This window comes from Talpa occidentalis, unplaced genomic scaffold (genome assembly GCF_014898055.3).
Source record: "Talpa occidentalis isolate TD23 unplaced genomic scaffold, MPIMG_talOcc4v2.1 talOcc4.5, whole genome shotgun sequence".
NCBI classification, from domain to species: Eukaryota; Metazoa; Chordata; class Mammalia; order Eulipotyphla; family Talpidae; genus Talpa; species Talpa occidentalis.
In genome coordinates this window covers 111,900,215-111,921,858 of record NW_023604861.1, presented here as the reverse complement: position 1 = coordinate 111,921,858, position 21,644 = coordinate 111,900,215, and the positions used below count along the sequence as shown (strand labels likewise).

The 21,644-nt window shown below is 44.9% G+C and overlaps 1 protein-coding gene across 2 annotated transcripts in view; it reads left to right on the top strand.

Annotated features, from left to right (window-relative positions):
* The window catches only part of PRKCE (protein kinase C epsilon), a 457,999-nt gene that overhangs the window by 152,948 nt on the left and 283,407 nt on the right, over positions 1–21,644 (top strand). Inside the window, exon 1 of one of the 2 annotated variants that reach the window (XM_037528123.2) lies at positions 20,620–20,737. The exons of the other annotated variant lie outside the window; for it this stretch is intronic. Coding sequence (XP_037384020.2) covers positions 20,690–20,737 — 48 coding nt within the window. The 5' untranslated portion in view covers positions 20,620–20,689. Of the gene's footprint in view, positions 1–20,619; positions 20,738–21,644 lie in introns of those variants that run through there. 2 annotated transcript variants of the gene reach the window in all.

Genomic DNA, 21,644 nt, shown 5'->3' with positions numbered 1-21,644 from the left:
GTTTGAATATGAGAAGGTGGAGACCTGTTTTTGATCTTTTTAATGCCTTGCTCTCTCCTTTGCCCTGTTTCAGCACTCACCATGAATGTTTCCAAAACATGCATAATGATAAAAATCTGTATAAACATTCTTGAATTTGCTACCAAGTATATCCAGTAGCTTTCTAGAATCTGGGGTGTTTGCTGAGTAGAGAAAGCAAATGAGAACAGTTCAGTGTGATGGCTTGAATGCCTGAGTAGACATTTAATATTTGAAGTGTTAAGGGCAAAAAAGGAGGTAGGAAGGAAATAGGATTTGGAGTTGTAGAGTCTCTAGTGACAGTGTTGAAGGGGAGGCATTTGCTCTCCTGCCTAAACAAAACAAAAGAGAAGAGATAATAATAATAATAATAATAATAATAATAATAGTAATAATAACAACAACAATCATGATGACAATGATCAATACTCCGTCAGGCATAGATTCTAAGTATTTTTATAAACTAACAACAACCTTTTGAGGTAGTGCTGTTATGGCTATCAGTTTGTAGCCTGAGAATGAGGCATCAAGGGAGTAATTCCCTCCTCAGGGTCACGTGGCTGCTGGGTGGGGTCAGGGCCCAGAAGTCTTGACTCCCAAACCCACACTCGTGGCACTCTGCGGTCTGGCCTGTCTTCTTAAGGATTCACTTGACTCAGAAAATGCCCTACCTTCTCTCTGGGACAGTTCAGGTAGAACCCACTCCTAAGTTAAGAGTCAAAGACTGTAGCATGGACTGAAGAAGCCACATTGTCCTCAGTGGCTGCAGCTTGGAGCTGAGTGACTGGCTCTTACCTTCCAGCAAGCCTGAGATTTCAGGGATGAATTATTCTTCCAGCCTGCTCTCTGCCAGCCTGAATAGTTGTCAGCATGTGGTTTTTATGTTCCTGGGCCTGGGACAAGAGTCCAGGTGATGGAAAGGCAGCACACACAGTGCAGATGGGATGTGGGAGGTTGGAGGATCGGGGCCAGATCTGTATGACACTGAATGGCAAGCTGGTTTGTGAAATTGTTCACCTCTGAGCTTTGAGCACCACCAACTAAGGCTTTGAAACCCATGGTGGTAGGGTGCTGGGGAGTGTGGAATGTAAAGCAAGTCATAATTCATTTTTCCTATAAAGCTTCAGACATAGTGCTCTGGGTAAAGGAAGAACAATGGTAACACTGCAGGAAAGCAGCAACACGAGGAAATAATTGTGTCAAGATGGGTTTGGGCCCTGTCATTGCACAGCCCACTGCTTTCCTAATGTATGGATCTGGGGTGGCTGCTTCTTGGAAAAGTAATGGGGAGTTTAATGGGGGTTGGAAGTGATCACTGGTCTGGGGAATGCACATGGAACTTGGGTGCAGTGCTTTTCCAGGACTGAGATGAGTTCAGCAGCAAAATAAAGGAGGATGTTTTAAGAGGGTTGGACTGAAAGAGTGAATCTTCAGTAGGATTTTCCAGCTGGATGTAATGGAAACATCATGGGCCTTCGGTTTTGCTTGGTATTACGTCATTTAACAAATAAGAGTCATGAGCACTTTTCAAAAGCCCAGCGATGTTCCGTGTGTTCCTGGTGGGGTAAAGGGGATCTTTAGGGATGAGCCAACCTGTTTGAGGGATCCTGGAATGGAGACGGGAACAGATTCCTGGTGGAGGTAGATTTTTATTTGGACTTTTCAGAAAAGGGGAGGGGAGTTTGGAGGAACAAACTGCTAAGGAAGGACGGGTGGAATGAGAGGCCTGGTGTAGTAGGAGGGCAATATGGCTGAAGCAGAAGGGGGTGGGAGAGAGAGATGGAAATTTCATTTGGGGCTGAGTTTTAGAGAATGTTAAATGTCAACAGAGAAGTTGTGACTTGTGCAGTAGGAATTACAAAATCAAAGATGTTGTTATTTGGAAGTGAGGTCCCTAGGGGTCCTTTTGTCCTTAAGTTTTGGTTCAGGACACAAATGCCATTGAAGCCTTCAAACCGAAAGCCGCTTTTTCTTCATTTGTTGAGTTCTTGACTATTCCAAACACTGCTTTATGCTTGATTGTAGCAGACCTCTAGTCTGCCCTGGTGGGAGTTAACATTCGAGGCAGCTGAGCCTCCAAGATGTTGGCCTGGGTCCTGTTGACCTAAGCGGCAGAGGCAGCATAGGAGACCTGCTCTTTGGGCTCTTCTGCTCCATGACAGTGAGCTTAAACCCTGAGAGATTTTAGCTCCCTCATCTCCAGAGTGTTTCCTTCCAGGGACAGATGTTCTTTACAAAAGTACAAAGTCAGCATCTCTGAGCCTCAGGGGTTAAGGGAGCCAAGCTTGGAGTTGGGTGGCAGTGGTGGGGCTCTGTGTTCAGAACTTCCAAAGCTAGTTTGGGATAGCTCACCCCTTTAAGCCTCCACATCCCTCCCGCCCCCCCATGCCCTATGGTAGTCTCAGAGACGACAAGCATATTACCTTTTGTAATATTTAGAAATTGGTTGATTGATAGGAAGGAGGTGCAGTGTTTACAAAATACTGCTTAATTCTGGATCACTTTACTTGACACTGAACACTTAACTGTGGAGGTAATTATCTTCCCTGTGTTACAGAAGTCAAAGGAAGAGATGGAGCATCACTGTCTGGAGTGGAAGTCATGCATGTTTATTGAACTCCATCTATGCGTGTGGCCTTTCACTAGGTCCTGCAGACCGGGGGGGAGGGGGTCGGGGCCGGGGCCTGGACGTAAGCAATGCCTTCAAGAACTACACAGGGTTGTCTCTAGAACTTCCCAGGTTGTCTCTATGCTCTGTTCCACCTCTGAGGGCATGCCCAGTTTTGCTGCTGGCAGCCACAGAGGCATCTGAGATGCGTGTGCTTGGGGCAGCTGGTTCTGGTCTTGTGCACAGCAGACGCCAGCTGGCAGGTCACAGCTCCTGGGCCGTGTGAGGGTGGGGCATCTGGCTTCTACATGGTGAGCAGTAATGCAGGTCACAAGAGAATGGCCAGCAAGCTAAATGATGCTCGTTGTCAACGAAGTGGCTCAGAGGGAGAACAGGGCGGAGGCTGAGGGTGAGGCTGGACTTTGAGAAGGCAGGCATTTATTTGGAGCCTGCTGATGCAGAGGCCAGCCCAGAAGGGACCACTGGGGCAGGGTGGTGGCCAAATTAGCCTGGCTGTTGAGCAGTGGATGTTTGTAGTGGCAAAAAAGGTGTGAGGGGAATATAGGGGACCGTGTAGAAGTGGGCTGCCGTGTTGACATGGCATGGGACTGAATGGCACCCTGTGGAGAGAGGACGTTTTTTGGGAAAGGAGGCAGCATAAGGACGACTGCTTTGCCTATTGGTCAGAAGAGGACTTGGCAGAGCTCAGTGACCCTCCAGATAGACAGGACAGAGTGGGAGGACCTGGGACCCAGTGCAGGGCCTGGGAGAACACATCACAAGGTGTTCCCAGCGCCTGCCTCGTGCTCTGACTTCCCTGTCTGTATTCAGAAGGTACTGTGTAGAGCCAGCATTTATCAGTTACTGTGTATGTCAAATGAGTGTGTGTACAAAGGCACACAGAGACAGGAAAACCAATGTTCCTGTCATCTCCGGAGGGGAGAAAAGTAATTTTGTAGTTTGGGGAAGGCCGATGGCATTTTAAGAGCAGCTGGTTTCCAGAAAATGAAACTTGAGCCAAGCCTGCAGAGAAGTTCTGGGGCTCTTGGGAAAAGTTAGAAAACTGCCAAAATTGTGCACCCACTGGGGTCTCTGGGGCTCCCCACATCCTCCTGCATGGTGAGGATTGTCTGTGGATGAGCTTATCGTTGGAAGGGGAAGAGAAGGGTAATGGCCAGTGAGTCCCAGGTCTGAGTGGTTACTTTTTCTTGTCTCAGTTTGGCCCTCCCAGCAGGACTAAGTAGTACAGAGCTTTATGTCATGGGGTTTAGTTGGATCCCCAGTCATCCTTGTTCTCGGGGCTATTGCCTTGGTACCCAGAGTTCTTGCTGGCCAGCTAGACAGACAGGCAGGCAGGAGGCCCCTCACACAAGCCCTGGTAGGCAGAACACACTGGGAACCAGTATCTGCTGAAAACAGCAGGCAGATATTATAATATGCTTCGAATAGCAGGAACAATGGAGCCCCCCAGGCAATAGCCCCTGGTCACTCCACCCTAGCTTACATCCCTGATAATGCATCCCCCACACAGGCACACTCCCTAGTGCTTGCCCCACTTTTGTGTTTGATTCTAATAAACTGGTAACTGCCTTTGGCTCTGGGCTGCGCATGACTTCATGGTGTAGCCCCTCTGGGCTTCTCACTGCTGCAACACACTTGGACTTTGAGTCATCTTTCTCTAGTCCCGAGCCGCTCCCAATGCTGCTGCTCTGCCAGGTGACAGGATTTTGCACTTTCCACCTGGTTAATTCTGAAGGTTTGGCCATGGAGGTGGTGGTAGGGGTACATTGGTGGCCGCTGTGGGGCAGAGGTATGATTCTTTGTCATTCTCTGAGTGGGTTGCATAATCAAGAGTTAAATATTTCTCAAAGACTGACCTTTTTTCTTTCTTAAGGATGTGTTTTAATTGCTCTCAATAAGGAAAATTGCTCCTGAACTTTTCATTTGGGTAATGATTCCCTGGTTGAACCATAAACTCCTATTGATAATTACCCTTGTCTCCTGTAAGAGGTCATGTGATTGACAGGTAGTGAGTGGCCCAAGCAAAACATAACTCCAGATAAATGACGTTTCTTTTTCTGTCTTCTGATTGTGTCCCAGCAGTCCCTTCCCTATGATTAATACCCATCACCCCCAGCCCCTTGCCCAGGTTCCATGTTCTGTGTGGGGAGCATGGGGGAACTTCCACTGAGGCTGCTCCCCTTATCAAGCCCTGGTTGTCACGTAGCCTGGCCAGCAGTGAAGGGGCTCACCTAGGGCTCTGAGCATTGGGGTGAATTCCTGGGGTTGTGATTCTTAGGATTTGAGAAGTTGGTCTCAATAGCCACATCCAATAGACCACCCCAAATAGCACGCCTACGGCTATCCGGCCTAGCAGCAGCAAAACGGATCCTCTGCTCTTTCTGGAAAAAGGGACATTAGAATTTGTTGGAAAATATTTCATGACAAGTGGTTGAGGTGTTGTATTCACTTTCTCAGACAGGCTACTGCGAGCGTTGCGTCTCTTTAAATCAGGAAACCTGTGATTCACAGATTGGTTAATGCATTAAAGAATCAGAAAGTAACTAGATTTGTGAGAAGCAAGTGGTGGGTTTTCTCAGGTTTGACTAATTGGGCACCAGTATATGTGTTACAGTCCAGGAGAATGAGCCACAGTGAGAACGAGAAGGGGAGACAAGAGGAAGCTGTGAGTGGGCCATGGCAGCCATCACCCCTGCTGCTTGGTTTCAATGCCACCTGCATGCATCCAAGGAGGGCATTTTCCATCTGTCTGTGACAGAGTGCTTCTGCTTCCCATGCTTATTACTTTTGGCTGCATTTTATTTATTTCCCAGGCTGCCTCTGGGCTCTGTTCTACCTCTGGGGGCATGTCCAGCTCTGCTGCTGGCAGCCACAGAGGCATCTGAGATGCGTGTGCTTGGGGCAGCTGGTTCTGGTCTTGTGCACAGCAGATGCCAGCCGGCGGGTCACAGCTCCTGGGCTGCGTGAGGGTGGGGCATCTGGCTGGGCTGAGATGGACAGAGCTTTACACTCATCGGCATGCTCACTGGCTTGCTGGCTTTTCCTCGGCACTGCTGGGAGGCTTGCAGGCTTATTTCACACTCCAGAGGCTGCCACGGTCTCTGTCCCTGCAGAGTGCTGACTTGGCACATGTGGGTTTCTACGGGGGCCCAGGCGAATACACTCATACGGCAGTTCACTGGATCTGGCAGTGGTGAGGTCATCGTGAGGAAATCAAAGGGAATCAGGGATAATTTGCAGGCTTCAGCTGGACAGTGATGTTGTTAACGCAATTAGTTCCATTAATCCTCCCTAATCATCTAAGGTAAACAGATAGCTTTTGAAGTTAGAGAGAACATTTTTATGAAGAAAAGAGAAGATGAAGTGATCAACTCCTTTTTTTCTTCAAAGCACTTATCATTGTGAATTCTGGACAAAAAATAAAAAAAAGACCACCTACTGTATCTGCCTGAGAGGACCAGGGAAGGGGCTTGGGGAGTTTCTCAGGGGGGCCATGATGAGGGCCAGAATGGAGAGCTGTGGCTGAGGTTCATGCATCCCTTTGCCTCTAGCAGGATATTAGGTTGGATTGGTTGGGACAGGAGCAGAAGGTAGAAAAGGTTTGGGTTAAATGAAGCACCCTGCTCCCCTGTTGAAGTCTTCAAAAAAAAAAAAAACCACCCAGAATTAACCCAGGGGCATCTGTCCAGTTCGGATATTTAAATTCTCCACTTCTTCCCTCTTCTCCCACCTCCTTCTATGCTTCCTCTTTTATATGTCTTATAAAATTTCAATCATGTATATAAGTAGATAAAATAGAATAACAGACCCCCTCATATATCTTTTCCCAGTTTCAACAGTATGACCAATGATCATTCCCAGATGGTATTTAATTATGCCTCTGTGTGGGTTTTCTTATTTGTTGCTCATCTGTTTAGGAATGAAAGGGTTTCTAGAATCTCCAATAGGAATTTCTTGTCTCTTCTTCCTTAGAAGTTGGTGGGCCAATGCTTTAGGCCGATATGGAAAGGCTTTTGAGCCACCCTCAGGGGCGTGAGAAGTGGATGGGGAGGTCAGGTGCTGGAGACACACAGCAGAATCTGGGCCCACTCAGTGCGCTAGATGCATCTGTGAGTGGGGTTACCTTTTTATTTTTTAAATTAATTATTTAATTATTTTTAAGATTTATCTATCCATGCACACAACAGCTGAGGCACCAGACAGAGATGCTAGGGGTGAAAGGATTCACCAGAGACAGAGTGGGGTACAGAACAGGCAGACTGACTGAAATATGCTGCTGAGGGGAGCGGCGGGTGAGTCAGGAGAGGTCTGCCTCGCCATGTGGGTTGCTCCCTGGCTGGCAGGGGATCGAACTCATGCTGCAGAGGCTGTGGACCATGCTTAACCCCTTGCGCCACCAGGGCACCCATTCATTTTTATTTTTAACTCTTTACAAGGTTACTTATGCTCAGCAAACTTGCATACTCCCGAGCATGTTTATCCTCAGGAATGAACATAGAAATAATAACCTCTGCGCCAGCAGCCATGGCAATGTCCTCTTCAGCTGGCTTTGGTTCTAAGTCCTCTCATTCTTGTGTCTTACCTTAGAATACACGAGGCTACCCTGTGGGGACAGGGGCTGTCCAGCCTAAGAGGGTACCTCAGTAGGGGATTCAGCTCCAGCCTCTCCTTCCAGTATTTTCTGCAACAGATGTGAGACTTGGGGTGCCCTGCCACAGCTCTCCTCCCACTGCATCCTGATAGAATTTTAGTGTTGGGGTGTTTGGTGGCAGGGTGAAGGACACAATCTATTAGAGCAGCAGCAGTAGGTAGACCAAAAACAGGAAATGCCTTTATACTGTCAGCCTTATTTCAGTTTTTCTACCTTTTTTTTCTCACATGCAAACACCACCTTGTAATAAGTGTAGCAACTTATTTCAGTGATCTGTGAAGTCAATGGTATAGCAGGCTCAGTAAAGATGTGTGTGTGTTTGTGTGTGTGTAATAGTTACTTTTTGCCAGCTCTTTTGAAGACAATGAGAAAGTTAAAGAAAAATGTAGGCTTTTATAAGCCACATGTCAGTGTCATGTGTATGTTTGGTGGTGATGGTTTGGAGACAGGAAAGAGTGAAGTCAAAGTAAACTGTATGCAGGGAGATAGAGGTCCAGCCTCTGTATCGAGGTCTTTCAGACACCTGGGCAGGTCCCTCCTCGTCTTCCCAGTCTCTGTATGTCTGGGGACCTTGAGGTCGGTTCTTACCCTCTGTCCTCAAGACTCCAGTGTAGATCCACATTCCTTAACCAAAACCATCAGGCCAGATTTGTTCAGAAATTCAGATACTTTTGTATTCTGTATTTTGAATCACTATAGCATAGATTATGTATCTTACATAACACCCCCCACAGATTGTGGGGCAGTTTTTCATGATCAGACAAATTGATATTTCTGAGATACAAATATGTGAGCATTTACACTGAGTGGGTTACATATAAACAATCAAGAGCCTGTGTCAGCTTGGGTCAGGGTCCACAAATGGTCCAGTTTTTAGGGCTTTTTGGTGTCACGACTGAAAACTGGCCTTTCGACCCTGAACTTCAGGTTCTTCTATTCATGGCTCATGGCTGTCACAGGGTAATCTCCAAGCAACTCGCCCATACCAATGCCCTGCTCCCCTCTGTCTTCTCCTGCTCAGCCAAGGGCAGCTCCCTGAATTTCTCAGGCTCCAAATCTCTGTGCTTAACTTGAGTTCTCTCTTTGTCTCACACACTGCTTCCAATTCATCAGCAATCTTTTTGGTTCTACCTTCAAAATATATCTAGAACTGACCACTTCCCGTCACCAACCTCCAGTACCACCATCACTTCCTAGTCACCGCCATCTCCCTCACGTTATTATGACAGCCTCCCAAGTGACCTTCCTGCTCCCCCTTTTGTGCCTGAGCTTCATTTTCTACACAGCAGCCAGAGCAATCCTTTCAAGGTGTAAGTCACTTTCTACTCAGCCTCTCCTCTGGCATCCATCTTGACCTGAGCTAAAGTGTACTTACACACTCCCGGGCTGACCTTGTGTCCAGCTACTCCTGCCCCAACTCTGCTCCAGGCTTACTGCCTCCTCCTGACACAGACCTAGTCCTCTCCCTTGAGCCTTACCCTCTGCCTTTTATGCTCCTTTTATGCATAAAAATCCAGAAGGATTTCTAGACTGACTCCCTTAATATATCAGGAAGGCCTTTCTTGAATAATTAATAGTTAAATTAAGCCCAAACTTAATAGTCACTAAGCCCAAACTTTGAAATCTGCCTTTTTGCAACTAAGGCATGAAATGCTCAAAATGAAAATGAACAAAAGGTTAGACCTTTTAGAAAAGACCTATTAACCAAAACTTGGCTCCAGTTACATTTACCCTGGGCAATAAACAAAGCATTGTTGATCAAGGATAGACTTGGAAGTCTTAAACTTTATTTTCCTTTGATGTCTTCAAAAGACTGAGAACTTTCTTTGTGTTTGGGAGGTGATATGTTTCTTCTCTTTATTTCAAACCCAGACTCCTTTAATTAATTAATGATTATAAATGGCCCTAAGCTGTCCTCAAAGTAGATGAGTTCACAGAATCCCTCTCATATGGTCTTTGAAACAACATACATGTGATATAACTATGGATGATAGAAAGCCACAAATTTAGAAACTCTGCTGACATGCAGAACTTAAACAATTTTCAGATCCCTTTGCTGTGGACTTCAGGAAATATCTTCCTTTCTAGTTCAGATGTTGGTGTGGATTTCAGCGCGTGTTTGTCTAATCTGTGTGATCAGCTGCATTAGCTTGTTCATCTAACAAGGTCTGGACTTCATGAAGGTGTGGAAAACAAGCACAGGATGTGTAGAGAGAGCTGCCCATTTTATGAGAATAGATTGTCCCTGTTTTCATATATAATTCATATCTGAAAACTTAAATATTCATTTATTTATAGAAAGAAAACCAGTTGAACATTCACACACCCTCACTAGATTACTTGTAAAGGCAGGCTCTGTCCCAGAAAATGGAAATTATGCCAAACTTCTTACTTAGGATTTTTATATGCCTAATAAATTCCATTTTTCTGTAGATTACTTAACTTTGAACTTGATCTGTGCTTGGTATTCTTAGAATTAGCCTTTTTATTTCATATTTTTGGTTGTTTTATAGAGAAATGAAGATAAATAGGAATGCATATTCCCAAGAATTCCTGTAGAAACAAAGGCGGTGCCTAGCTGGGTGATAGGCCCTGTGTGGTCAGGTCTTGGCAGCAGTGCTTACTCACTCATTCCCTGAGCAGTCACCACAAAGTTCATGTCATCAAGAAAGCTTGTTACGAGAAAGATAGTTTAATGGTAACAATGTCTAAGGTATAAAAATGTGCGTTGCATTACCCCACCAAAATTGAGATAAAGAGACTGGATAAAGGAGACTTGATCAAAGCTAAGGGTGCTCTGTTCAACTGAAATATTAAATATTTTCTTGGTGTGGTCTAACTGTATCCAAGTAAGGAAAAAGTTTGACTCTTTGCTACACATCACTAGGGATTAGAATTAAGTGCTGTTTCCATTCTCCAACAAATGACACTTTTAAAGAAATATGTAAATTTAAAATGACATGTCTCATTTTAACTTGTACTTTAAAGAACTCAGAAGTGAAAATCGGGATAACTGAATTTTTTTTCTTCTTCAGCTATGAATAGTTTGCTCGGAGGGGGCCAGGATGGATTGCTTGATATCATTGTGCTTAATTTCCTTGCCTGTAAATGAAGGGATTGAACTACAGTGTTCTTTGAGTAACAAAAATTTATTGTTTGGTCTGGTTTTAATCACAAAAGTTGTAGTAGAAAGCAAAAGAAAGTCTAGAAAGCTATAGAAGTAGATTTAAAAAAAAAAATCACACCTTACTCTACTGCCCTGTATATAACTTTTTGTCTCCTTTTGTGTATGGACCTACACATACACATTTTGTTTTTACAAAAATGGAGCACAGAATACATATTCTTTATACTCTCATTTTCATCTTCACTTAATACTACATGTTGAATATCTTTCCATGCCATTAAGTATAAATCTATTAGATTTTTTTCCTGATAGCACTGTGTCTAATGATTTAAATATACCACACTTTATTTAAATAGTTTGCTATTGTTAGAAAATTAGTTTCTAATTTTATACTCTTAAAAAATGTTTTAATGATCATCTTTGTATTTAAATCTTTTTGCATATATGTGATTTGGGATATATTCCCAGAAGTGGAATTGCTGGGTCAAAGGATTTTTGTCTTACAATGCCAAATCACCTCTGCAAATTTTGTGTTAATTTACACTTCATCAGCGGTGTATAAGAGTGACTATTTCTCTCCTACTCTTATTAGCACTGGATAATATCATTCACAATGATATGTTTTTGGAATTCTTTATTTAAGATGATCTTAAATATGTTTATTTCTTTGCCTATTCAAGACCCCATTTAAATGACAGAAAAGGAAAAGGCAGGGCTGGTGGGGAGATAAAAATCCCATGACAACCATATGAACAGAAAAGCCATCATCCGACTATTTCAGTGAATTTCTAGGGATGAAGGTAGAGGACAGGGTAGTAACAGACAGAATAGAATAGAGGTTTGAAGGATCCCCAGCCCAGAACATGTTCAGGGTATAATCACAACCTGGTATAGAACCAGTTGTTCTGCAGATCCTGTAAGGTGTGCCATGCTTGGAGACTGTAGTTCGCCTGGACAACTGAGTGAAATGTGTATCTGAAAACAAGTGCCCATTTGAAAATCTGTATGTGGAACTGTATGCTCTCTCCTCTCACTGCTGAACTAGAGTCCAATCCTGACCCCAGGGTAAAAAATGAAAAGTTCTTTTAAAAAGAAATACTATAACAGTTTGGGGGAGAAGTGGTAAAGCTGTTGTGGGGTCCCCTGTTATAATAGCCAACTTCCAGTCTCTAACTCTAAGGAAGATGGGTCAGTGTCCACAGAAATATGTTGTATTCATAAACAATAAAAATGAAAGAATGCTATGAGAAAGGAACCATAGAAAATAAAAAGGCATTTCTGGAAACTCTGTGCATTTGTGAGAAATGAAAGTTCAGTGTAAGGGTTGTAGGATAAAATGAAGGCGATCTCCTAGAATATAGACTGAAAAGATGAAAGAAATGAAAATTTATGTAACAATTTTAAGAGGCAAAGGGATTGTTCCTACTGGTCCAACCTCTGAATAACCGGTATTTCAAAGAGAAACTGAAGAAGTCAATAAAAAAGAACAAATAGAAGAATCTCTCCCACAAGTCCCCATTCACTCAGCATAATTAATAAAAAACAGACACCCAGAGACAAACCATTGTGAGATTTCAAAATATTGAGGATAAAAAAAGATCCTAAAACTTCCAGAGTAGGAACAAAAGAAAGTGACCTCCATCAGAAATCACTGGCAATATTTATGTTAAAATTAAATTCTAAAGATTTTTTAACTTAGAATTCTATATCCAGCCAAACTATCAATCATGTATAAGGACACACATGCAAGGTCTTAGAAAGCTGACTTTCTATGCAGTCCTAATATTTCAATCAGAGTGAACTTTACTGGCAAAAAAAAGGGGATAACTCAGAACAAGGAAGATGATGTATCCCAGCAACAGTGGCTGTGCCCAGCCAAGCATTAAAAGGAATTACAGAACCATGGCTGTGCAGCAGCCCAGAGAGCAGTCAGTCCAGGCAGGGAGAGAAGGGCAGTGTGGAGCTCCTGAAGGGCAAACTGTGGGAGAAAAAAGACTCTGAGAAGATGAGAGAGGCAAAGGGTAGAGTTAAAAAAAAAAAAAAAAAGGCTCCATCCGAACTTGATGTTGGGTATTTTCTCCATTGAGTGGCGCATGGGTTGTCACATGAAAAAGAAAGTATATGTAATACCATTGACAAAGTCGTAGTAAGTAAACACTCTTCATTGTTTTTCAAATTTTAGAACCAATGTATGCACAATACATGGAACTCAACTACGATTAGCGGGCAGGATGTGAGTATTGTCAATGTTGACAAGGAGATGGTAAAGGCACAGAGGTGGGGTGGGAGAGGTGGACAGTGAGTGGGAAGGGCTGGAAGCATTATGTCCCCCAGTTATCATATAGGGGGTCAAGGGATATGGTCTCTAGTCAATTGGACCAGGAATTAACATCTTAGATTGCTCTTCTCTGGTCATAGAGAAGAACAGAGAAGGAAGTCAACATTGCCATTCTGTGGAGGGGGAGAGAAAAGAGTGAGGTGGTAAATGAGCTAAATCCTTATCTATCACAGCAGCAAGATAGAGTGTCTAAAATAAGAAGTCAGGAAATTGAGGCACACACATTTTATTTAGGGACATGACAGTAACAACCAGAAAAAAAACCAAATCGAAAGTATTAAAATTGGTTCCCTCTGGGGAGTTTTGTTGTTTCTCCTAAGTTCACATGTAGCTTTTTATTTAAGAAAACTGAACACATTATGATACTTAGTTTTGTTTATACTTTAATGAATAAATAAGACAGAAATACATACTCCCAAGGCAACTCGTTTTATAGGCAAAAGAAAATCTTATCCTCCATTTGTGTTTGTTGACTTATTTGAACCAAGTCATTTCTAAGTTGCTAATGACTCTTAAATTTCAGACATGATTTTTATAAAACTGTTCTTTTTGTCAAGGACATGGTTCCAATTACATGATGAGAATAGCTGGTAGATGGGACTTGATACACAGAAAATCAGCAGGCAGCAGTATTTCTAGGAGAACGTTATTCCCCGAAGTTAAGCTCCTGCTCTATATTTATATTCATTGTCTGAGCCTCCAAGCTTTTTGCTGTGGGTTTGGTATACCCTCAAGTATGAGCCCCAGGAGGACAGTGAAGGAGGCTGACGCTCTTTGTTCTTGTGTCCAGGAGGCAGCTCCATCATCATGCGACTTCTTGACTCGCTTACAACCTGTTCTTTCCACAGGATCTCCTTGAGCTCATGCCGGGCAGCTGCCAGGCTCCACGCTAACAGGAGCTGTGGGCCCAGGATTGGAGAGCTGTGCTTTAATCAGGCTCTCTGCAAGCTGTGAGAATGAAAGCCACTTTCTTAAGTCCCTAAACCTTGGTTTTCTCCTCCCTGAAAACGTTAAGAATGAGGATATTGCCTCCTCACTTAGATAACACATGTAAAATGCTCAATAAAGGCTGTTTTTTTTTTTGTGTGTGTTTTTTTTTTTTTTTTTTTTTTTTTGCACTGTGAATTTAGCAGTCTTCTTGAAGTGCTCAGACTGAGGAATAACAACTATGTTTGGGATTTTGAAGGAGGTCAGGAACTGAACATCTCTTTGAACAGCTGTTGGGGGAAGGTTCTCTGAGGTTGTACAATCAGAGCGAGAACATTTTCTGTTCTGAAATGATGTTTCTGGTTGCACACTCTGGAGCTGCCAAATGAGCTCGCTTTTGTTCCATGTGACCCATTCAGTTCCACTAGGAGTCTCTACTGATTACCTGCCTTGTGCTCAGCCCTGGGTGATGCATAGGGAACAACCAGAAAGAAGTCATGGCTCTGCCCAGAGGTGCTCACAGTCTAGGTGGGAAATGACAATAATGACTCAGCAGCTTGAATGTACCTGGTTCTAGCTGTGTGCCTGGCGCAGCCGCAGGAGCTCCACCATTTCATTTAATCCTCCCAAAGCTATGGCAGGTGCCCCTGGCGTTCTCAGTTTATAGAAGAGGAAATCAAAGGACTAGCCAGAGCTGGGATTGACCCAGGTAGGCAGTCTTCAGAGCCTTTACTCTCGATCATTGCAATGTATTGGCATAATGCAAAGAGAAGGAAATGTAGACTAAGATACATACTTACAAATCTACCCAGTGACCAGAGATCATTGCAAAGCAAAATGCAAAATGCAACTTGCAGATTGGTGATGGGTGTTTCTCACTTTGGAACACTGGTGTAAGCATCTACCTTTCCTGCTGTTTGCACGCCTGGTTGCCCCTTAGGATGCACAATCACACAGTCATGCACTGCCATGTCCCTGAAAGAGGTTGGAAGTGCCATCCTGTGACCAGGGATGCTTTGCAAACCATTACTCACTCTTGATATTGGGGTTGGCACCTTTGGGCATTTTCTCAGCTCAGGAAAATATTTGCATACACATCGAGTTATTTGTTTTTAGTCACCTCTGTGATCAGAGGGAGCCAGCTCTCCGGGTCTATTTCTGAGCCTGTCAAAAAGAGGAAGCAGGTGCTAACATGGGTTTACTCCACTTGCGGCCTGTGGGGAGCCTGGGTTTGTAACACATGCCTCCTGCCCAGCCTGTGGGACTTGCACACGGAGAGGGCGGCGGCTGGGTTGACCGTGAGCTGGCTCTGGGAGTGGGAAAGCAAGGCGCCTGCCAGTTCTGAGGGTATTAAGATGTGCCTGGTGACAGGAGCAAGCTGCTCTCTAGGGAATTGCAGGTTAGAGCTAGCTAACGAGAAAAGGTGTTGACTTAAATTTTGTGGCCATTTAATTCAAGTACATGATTTAAGAAATCAAATGGCTTAGTGGAACACAGAAGTGAGGAATGAGTCCTTTTTCCTGTCTCCTGGGCCCTCAATTCTATAGTTTCCAGCTTTTGAGGCAGCCCCTGTTTCTTTTCACACACACACATGTGTGGAACGTGTGTGTGTGTGTGTGTGTGTGAAAAGAGTGTATGTGAGAGAGAAATTGTGTGAGAGTAATGTGTGTGGATGAGATTGTGTTTGTGTGTGTGTATGTGTTTATGAGAGAGAGAAACCATATACACGTCCATTTCATTTACGTGGTTCTCATAGCATAATAAATACTTTGCATCTTGCTTTTCTCCCCCAGTTAATATAAACCATGATAGTTTCATACCAGTCAGTATATTTTAGATCTTTTCATTCTTTTTTTTTAGGGCTCATGTAGTGCTATACCAAACTGTGTGCTACCATTTGTTTATGCAGTCACCTATTCATGGATATTTAGGTCATTAAAGATGTTCTAGAACATTGGGTCTAATTGTCTGGTTTTACATGTGAGGAAATTGAGAACCCCACTCACAAAGATTTAAATAACTCAGCAGGCTCTTGAGCCTACGTTTGGGATATGTTTTTCTTGGTATTATTGTATTTTGATCATAGGAGACAGCGAAGGTGGCTGTGCTTGTGGGTGTGTTTTGCACACGTGGGTGGGTGTGTGAATGTGTGCCTACACAGGCAGGTGTACATTATGTTGTGTGACAGATGTGCTCTTGAAAAACTCTGAATGAACCCTTTTATTTTTAAAAATGGAATATGAAATTTTAAGTGCCCTGAGGGTGGGAAAATCATTTGTTATTTAAAGGAAACTTGTGGAGAAATCCTTATGTGAAATGAATTTTATTTTATTTTTCCTTTTTAAAAATGGCTTCACTGGGTATGATTTACATGCAGTGTAGTGGATCCATTTTAACTATATGGCTTGATGTGACTTGACAAATGTATACATTCATGCAAGCCCCACCGCCACCCCCCAACATCATCCCTCAAAAGTTTTTCTGCTTCTCTTTACATTCAGTTCTCACCTTCACCTCCAGGAGATCAGGGGTATATTTTTACTAACTATAGATTAATTTTGCCTGTTCTAGAACCTCGTGTAAGTGCAGTCATATAGTCTATACTCTAGTGTTTGGCTTCTTTTCCATAATCTCTGTTTGGTTGCATAGAAGTAGCCCATTCTTTATTGCTGAGGAATATTCATGCAAATGCATACCACAGGGGTCACTTACTCATTTACCTGTTGTTGGACATTTGGGTTGTTTCCAGGAGTTGGCTGTTATGAATGAAGCTGGAACATTTTGTATACAGGTTGGTGGCTTCCCAAGCAAGTCATCTGCATAATTCAGTTGTATAGATCAAGTTTAAATCAGACCTTTCATCCTTTCTGCCATTATGTACAATTATTTACTAACTCCTCCCTGAGCTGGAAAGACAGGGTTCTGTCTCGCAGCGATACACGCTGAAGCCTCTGTAGTCTCTGCACCATCACAGGTGTTTGATACTGCACTTGATCTTAGCCAAAAGGCCGAGAAGAGATCATAGAAGGTTTTTGAAAAATAAACAATGCTCCGCTCCCCATGTTTCATGAAAGTAAGTGCTGTTGGAAACCTGTTCACAGAGTGGAGCTCTCAAAACCTTTAATTATATGTGCCATCTCTCTTGCGTTTCCACCGTTCAGTGTTCTCTACTGATAAGGCTTGTAGAAAACCCCACCCCCAATGAAGAGTCTAATTTAATTAGCTGCTAACCTCAAAATCAGCACCCAGCAGCTATTTGAGAGTTGTCCGTTGTGGTGGTCAACATTTTGTGCTCCCCAAAGCAAAAGCAAGGAGGGTGCCATACTCACGAGAAACCCCTCTGCTGCCTGACTTGCTGGTCCCTCCCCTGCCAGGGGCTCTAGGGGGCTGAGTGTGCCTGTGGTGCCTGCAGGAGAGAATGGCCAGCAATAAATGGGGTACAGATCTTGGGTGATGGTCTCTGCTTTGGGAAGTAGTCCTGAATCCTTGCTCTTGATCTTTCCTCTTCTGCTGCCTCTTCCCTCACTCCACTTCCCTCAGCCGAGTAGAAAAAAACTGTTCACCTAGGACTTAATCGGTGGGACATGGAACACAAGCCTCTCTTGCTCCTCATCTTTTCTGGATTCATCTTTTTCTGATTTAGAACCTACCTTTTGTCTCTTTCTAGGCCGTAGTGCCTGACAGTGGATGGAAGTGAAAAAAAGGAAGTGAAACTCACATTGGGCAGGTGTGACCTCTGTGGGCTTTTCTGAGGAAAAGTTTGTCTAGAGTTTCCAGTGAAAGTTGAACCTCTGGTTAGGAGGAAGCTTGACCTTGGATTTCTGACTTCTTTGTCATACTTGATCACACAGCATCTCTGGGCCACCGGGGGCTGACAGTAACATTAGTGGTAACACCCAAGCAGGCTACCCAGTCTTGTGTCATTGTGGGGTGCAAGCCAGGGGTCAGGGCACTTCAGGGCAGGGATGGTGAGGGAAATTGGAGAGCCAAGAGCTGACTGTATGACTCCTGACACTGCCACATACTTCTGACCCCTGGGCCTGACCCCATGGGTCTCACTCACAGAGACCACCTGTGAACAGTGGCCCTGGAGTTGTGTGGGCTGTGCTCTCACTGGCTTATGTTGTTTTGGCCACGTATCTTTCTTAATCTCAGTGTTCTCAGACGTAAGTGGTGCTACAGGTTAATTATGAGGAATAAATGAGAAAATGTATGTGAAGGGCTTTGGGGATTGTGGGGAACCTGTCGGCCTGTGCTTTTCAGAGATTGCTTTTTTCATGGATTTCCATGGTTTGGGGTCTTTGTCCATTGTTTTGTTCCTAATTCAAAAGAGTGGAGCTCTGTTTCAGCCCAGACTTTTCCCCAAGGGTTCTCAGGATGGGTCAGGTGTATGAACCATTGCTCTGCCCGAAACCAAGCCAGTAAGTTGTACCTGTAAAGGGGAAATAACCACATAGGTGAGCTGGAGGTTCAGAGTAGGGAGAATGTGTCTGGGACAGGTCAAAGGCCTCATGGACCTGACCAGGCAGTGTCTTCTCTCCCAGTAACTCCAGCCCTGGGTGGGAATCTGGTTTAAAGTGCTCTGAGCCACAGTTTTTCCAAAACCTGCAGGAAATATTGTTGGCCTGACAGGAGAGCAAGTGAAGTTACGCAAGTAAAGCTCCCAACACAGGCTTAGTGGCTCCTCTCCTCTCCTGAGGGCCTCACTGCCTCTGAGGGCGTGGACTCTGCATTTTTTCTGTCTGTGGTTTTCACCTGCTCTGGGTGCAACTCTTACCTTAGTTCTGTATTTGACATTCTCAACACTGTAAAACCATCAGATGTCCTGGAGTGACCTGTAATTTTATCAGCATGGGTCAAGAAAGGGCCTTTTGGTTCGGGGTAAACTTGATAAGTGGAAAGAACATTGGACTAAGTACCAGGTTTGAAGACTTGGTTTTTTAATAATAGCAGTACCAGCGATTACTGACTATTTTGTGCCAGGCGCTGTGCTAAGTACTTTACTTAGATGATCTCATTTAAAATCATGATAGCCCAAATGATACAGGACCTGTCATTAGCTCCCATTCACAGAGGAGCGGTCTGAGGCTTAGGGAGAATAGTTGCCCACTTCAGGCTACAGAGACAGTAAGTTCTCCCTTAACCACTGAATACTGAGTTAACTCCTCAGTGCCAAGTGCTTCACATGTGTCTCTTACTGAATTTTCACAGCAACACGTTTCACAGATGAAGAGACTGGGGCTGAGGCTCAGGGAGAGTAAATAATTGCTTGAGTTGGTTATTGACCAAATTGGGATGCAGCCAGGATCTGATCCCCAAAGTTATGTTTGTCTATCCCTGTGTTCTACTGCTTTGCTTCACGCCTCAGCTGGAGGGGTGCCCAGAGGCACCGTAGGTTGTAAGAGGATCATAGGCAAAAAACCCAGTAATGATAGCTGGGAAGACATGTCAAGTAAAGGTATGAGCTTCAAGGAGATTTGATAAATAGAGTGACATCAGGGTGAACTGGGAGAAGCCTGGCACAAGGAGAAGGATCTTAGAACTACCCCTGGGAATGGTTGGGAGGAGGAAGGAGACCTGCTTTTATGTAGTGCCAGTTGCCTGGTGGTGATGCCAGCCGACAATTTGCAGGGGTTATGCTGGGCTGGGCACCTACATTGCTTCATTATCCAGGCCACGTAATTGTGAGCACAATTTGTGATTAAATTAATTTAGCCACGAAGTTGCACCACACCCCACCATCCTTGTACCTGATAACCCCTACGGTCATCCCACCCTCTGCGAATCTCAGGGCCTCTCCACTCCGCCCGCAGGCTGGGGCTCAGCCAGCACTCTGCGGGCTCTGCCCAGGCTGCAAAGCTCTTTGTTGCTCTTGGCATGGTTAATGGCTTAATTTCTATTTTTCTGTTTGGAAATGCAGTTCATCCGCATCGAGGCAGCAGTGGGTGCTCAAATGGTTTCTGATGGCTATCTTGAATGTTAATATCCTAATACATTTTATCATCAATGACCCTGGCCCTGCTTCGAGTTCTCACTCCCCTTTTACAAAGATAGGCATGCTGCCTGCCTTCGAATAGGCGTCTCAGAGCATCTCATTCCTTGGCTGTCTCCCGCCCTGCTTTTTCACAGATAGCATTGTACTTCTTCAATCAAGTCCCCAGTCGTGGGAAATCTTTGACTTGGAGGATATGAGAAAGTGTTTCATTATGCCGGCGGGGCTTAATAGGGATGATCTAATCTCTAAAAAACATACATTATTTAGATTTCATGCTTTTGGACTAGGGGGCCCCTGATATGTTTCAACTATGGCAAGGACAAGATTCTGCCTTGGCTCTGTTCAGCAGAGTGGACTGTTGGTTTTCCTGTTTGTAATTGAGTGCAGGGATTGCGTTCGACTTGGGGTTTGGGAGGGGGTCAGTGTCCATGGTAAGGGTGTTGGAGAGCATTTTCTTTATCCTGAAACCTAAAATCGTGGCTGCTTGAGGTGGTTAAGGTGGGAAGAGTTGTGCCAGCAAGCATAGGGCAGGCTCACTATTGGTTCAGGCAGAGGATAAAGGAGAGTCTCGGAGCCCTCGATGGATTTTTCAGGCTGTCTCAGGGAACCAGGTACACAGGCATGCCAGGCAGGGAGGCTGGCACATAGGAGGCAGGCATGGGAGGTAACTGAGCTTCCTAGCCCCCCCCCCCACGAATCTTTACACTCTTTCTCTGGGCTCTCTCTGGTGTTCTCTCATGAACTTGCCCTTCTGCAGTCATTCGTCCTCTGATAGCTGTCTTCTGAGTAATGCTGTCCTTAGATCCCTGGCCTCTAGGCTCAGGTGTGCACACTTACGCATGCGCACACCCATGCTCCAGGTGTCCACAATCAGGCACACATGCCCCACTCCCATGCTCCCAAGCGCCTCCTGCATCAACACGATCAAGGCCAGAGGTGATGGCCACAGAGGCTAGTGACTCAAAAAGCCTCATAAACTTCATTTACCCTACAAGAGTCTTCTCATGAATCACCATTTTGTTTGCTTGTTCCCATCTGGAGCCCAAACTCAGGTGAGCAGATCCGCTTCACTCCCTGCCCTGGCGGCACTGGGAACGTCCCATCTCTGGCTTAGCCACCCCCGTTGATGGACCTGAAAATTTGGGCTGACTGCTTGTAGGGTCAGGACAGGACACGGTGCAGGTTTTCTATGATCCAGCAGACCGGGTAAAGGAGGAGCAGAGTCCTCAGTGGCTTTTTGCAGGCTTTTATTGGGATTTACCAGGTACACAGCAGGCAGGGGCGCTGGGGGGCCGGGAGGCTGGCAGGCCTCCCAGCCCCCAGCAAGTCTTCATTCTATCTGAGCTCTCCAGCCTTCTCTGCTTCTCTCTTGGCTTCTGCTGCTTCTTTCTCAGCTTCTCTTTTGCCTTCTCTTTTGGCTTCTACTGGCGTCCCCGTGACGCCACCCTTCAAAGCCCAGTCTTAGCCCAGGTGAATCCCATTTACCTCTGCCCACACCCTACTCCAGGTGCCCGCCATCAGGCATGCATTCCGGACCGCAAGGATCCATCATCTATCCTGATGGCAGGAGGGCAGAAAAGCCTGACATTTTTCCTTACCCTACACTGCTGAAGCCTGAGTCTGGAATAAAGCGGGACTGGAGCATGGCTCAGGGATGCTGGGTGTGAGTGGAGTAGATGTGGGGGAGGGACCCACAGTTCTAGGTGCATTTCTTTACCTCCTGGGGGTATGTGGCCCACAGGGGATAGTTATCTTTCCCTCCCTACCCACCTCATTCAAATTAGTACAGATAACCTGCCTGGGGTGGAATTAAGGGGTGGGGGGGCTGGAGGATAGGGGGTAACTGATTTCTGAATAGTCTCTGGGGGTTCCAAACATAGAGCATTTTCCACTCCACAAACGTTTATTGGGTGCCTCCTGACTAGCAGCCGGTAAGCTAAGCACCAAGGATGAAAATAT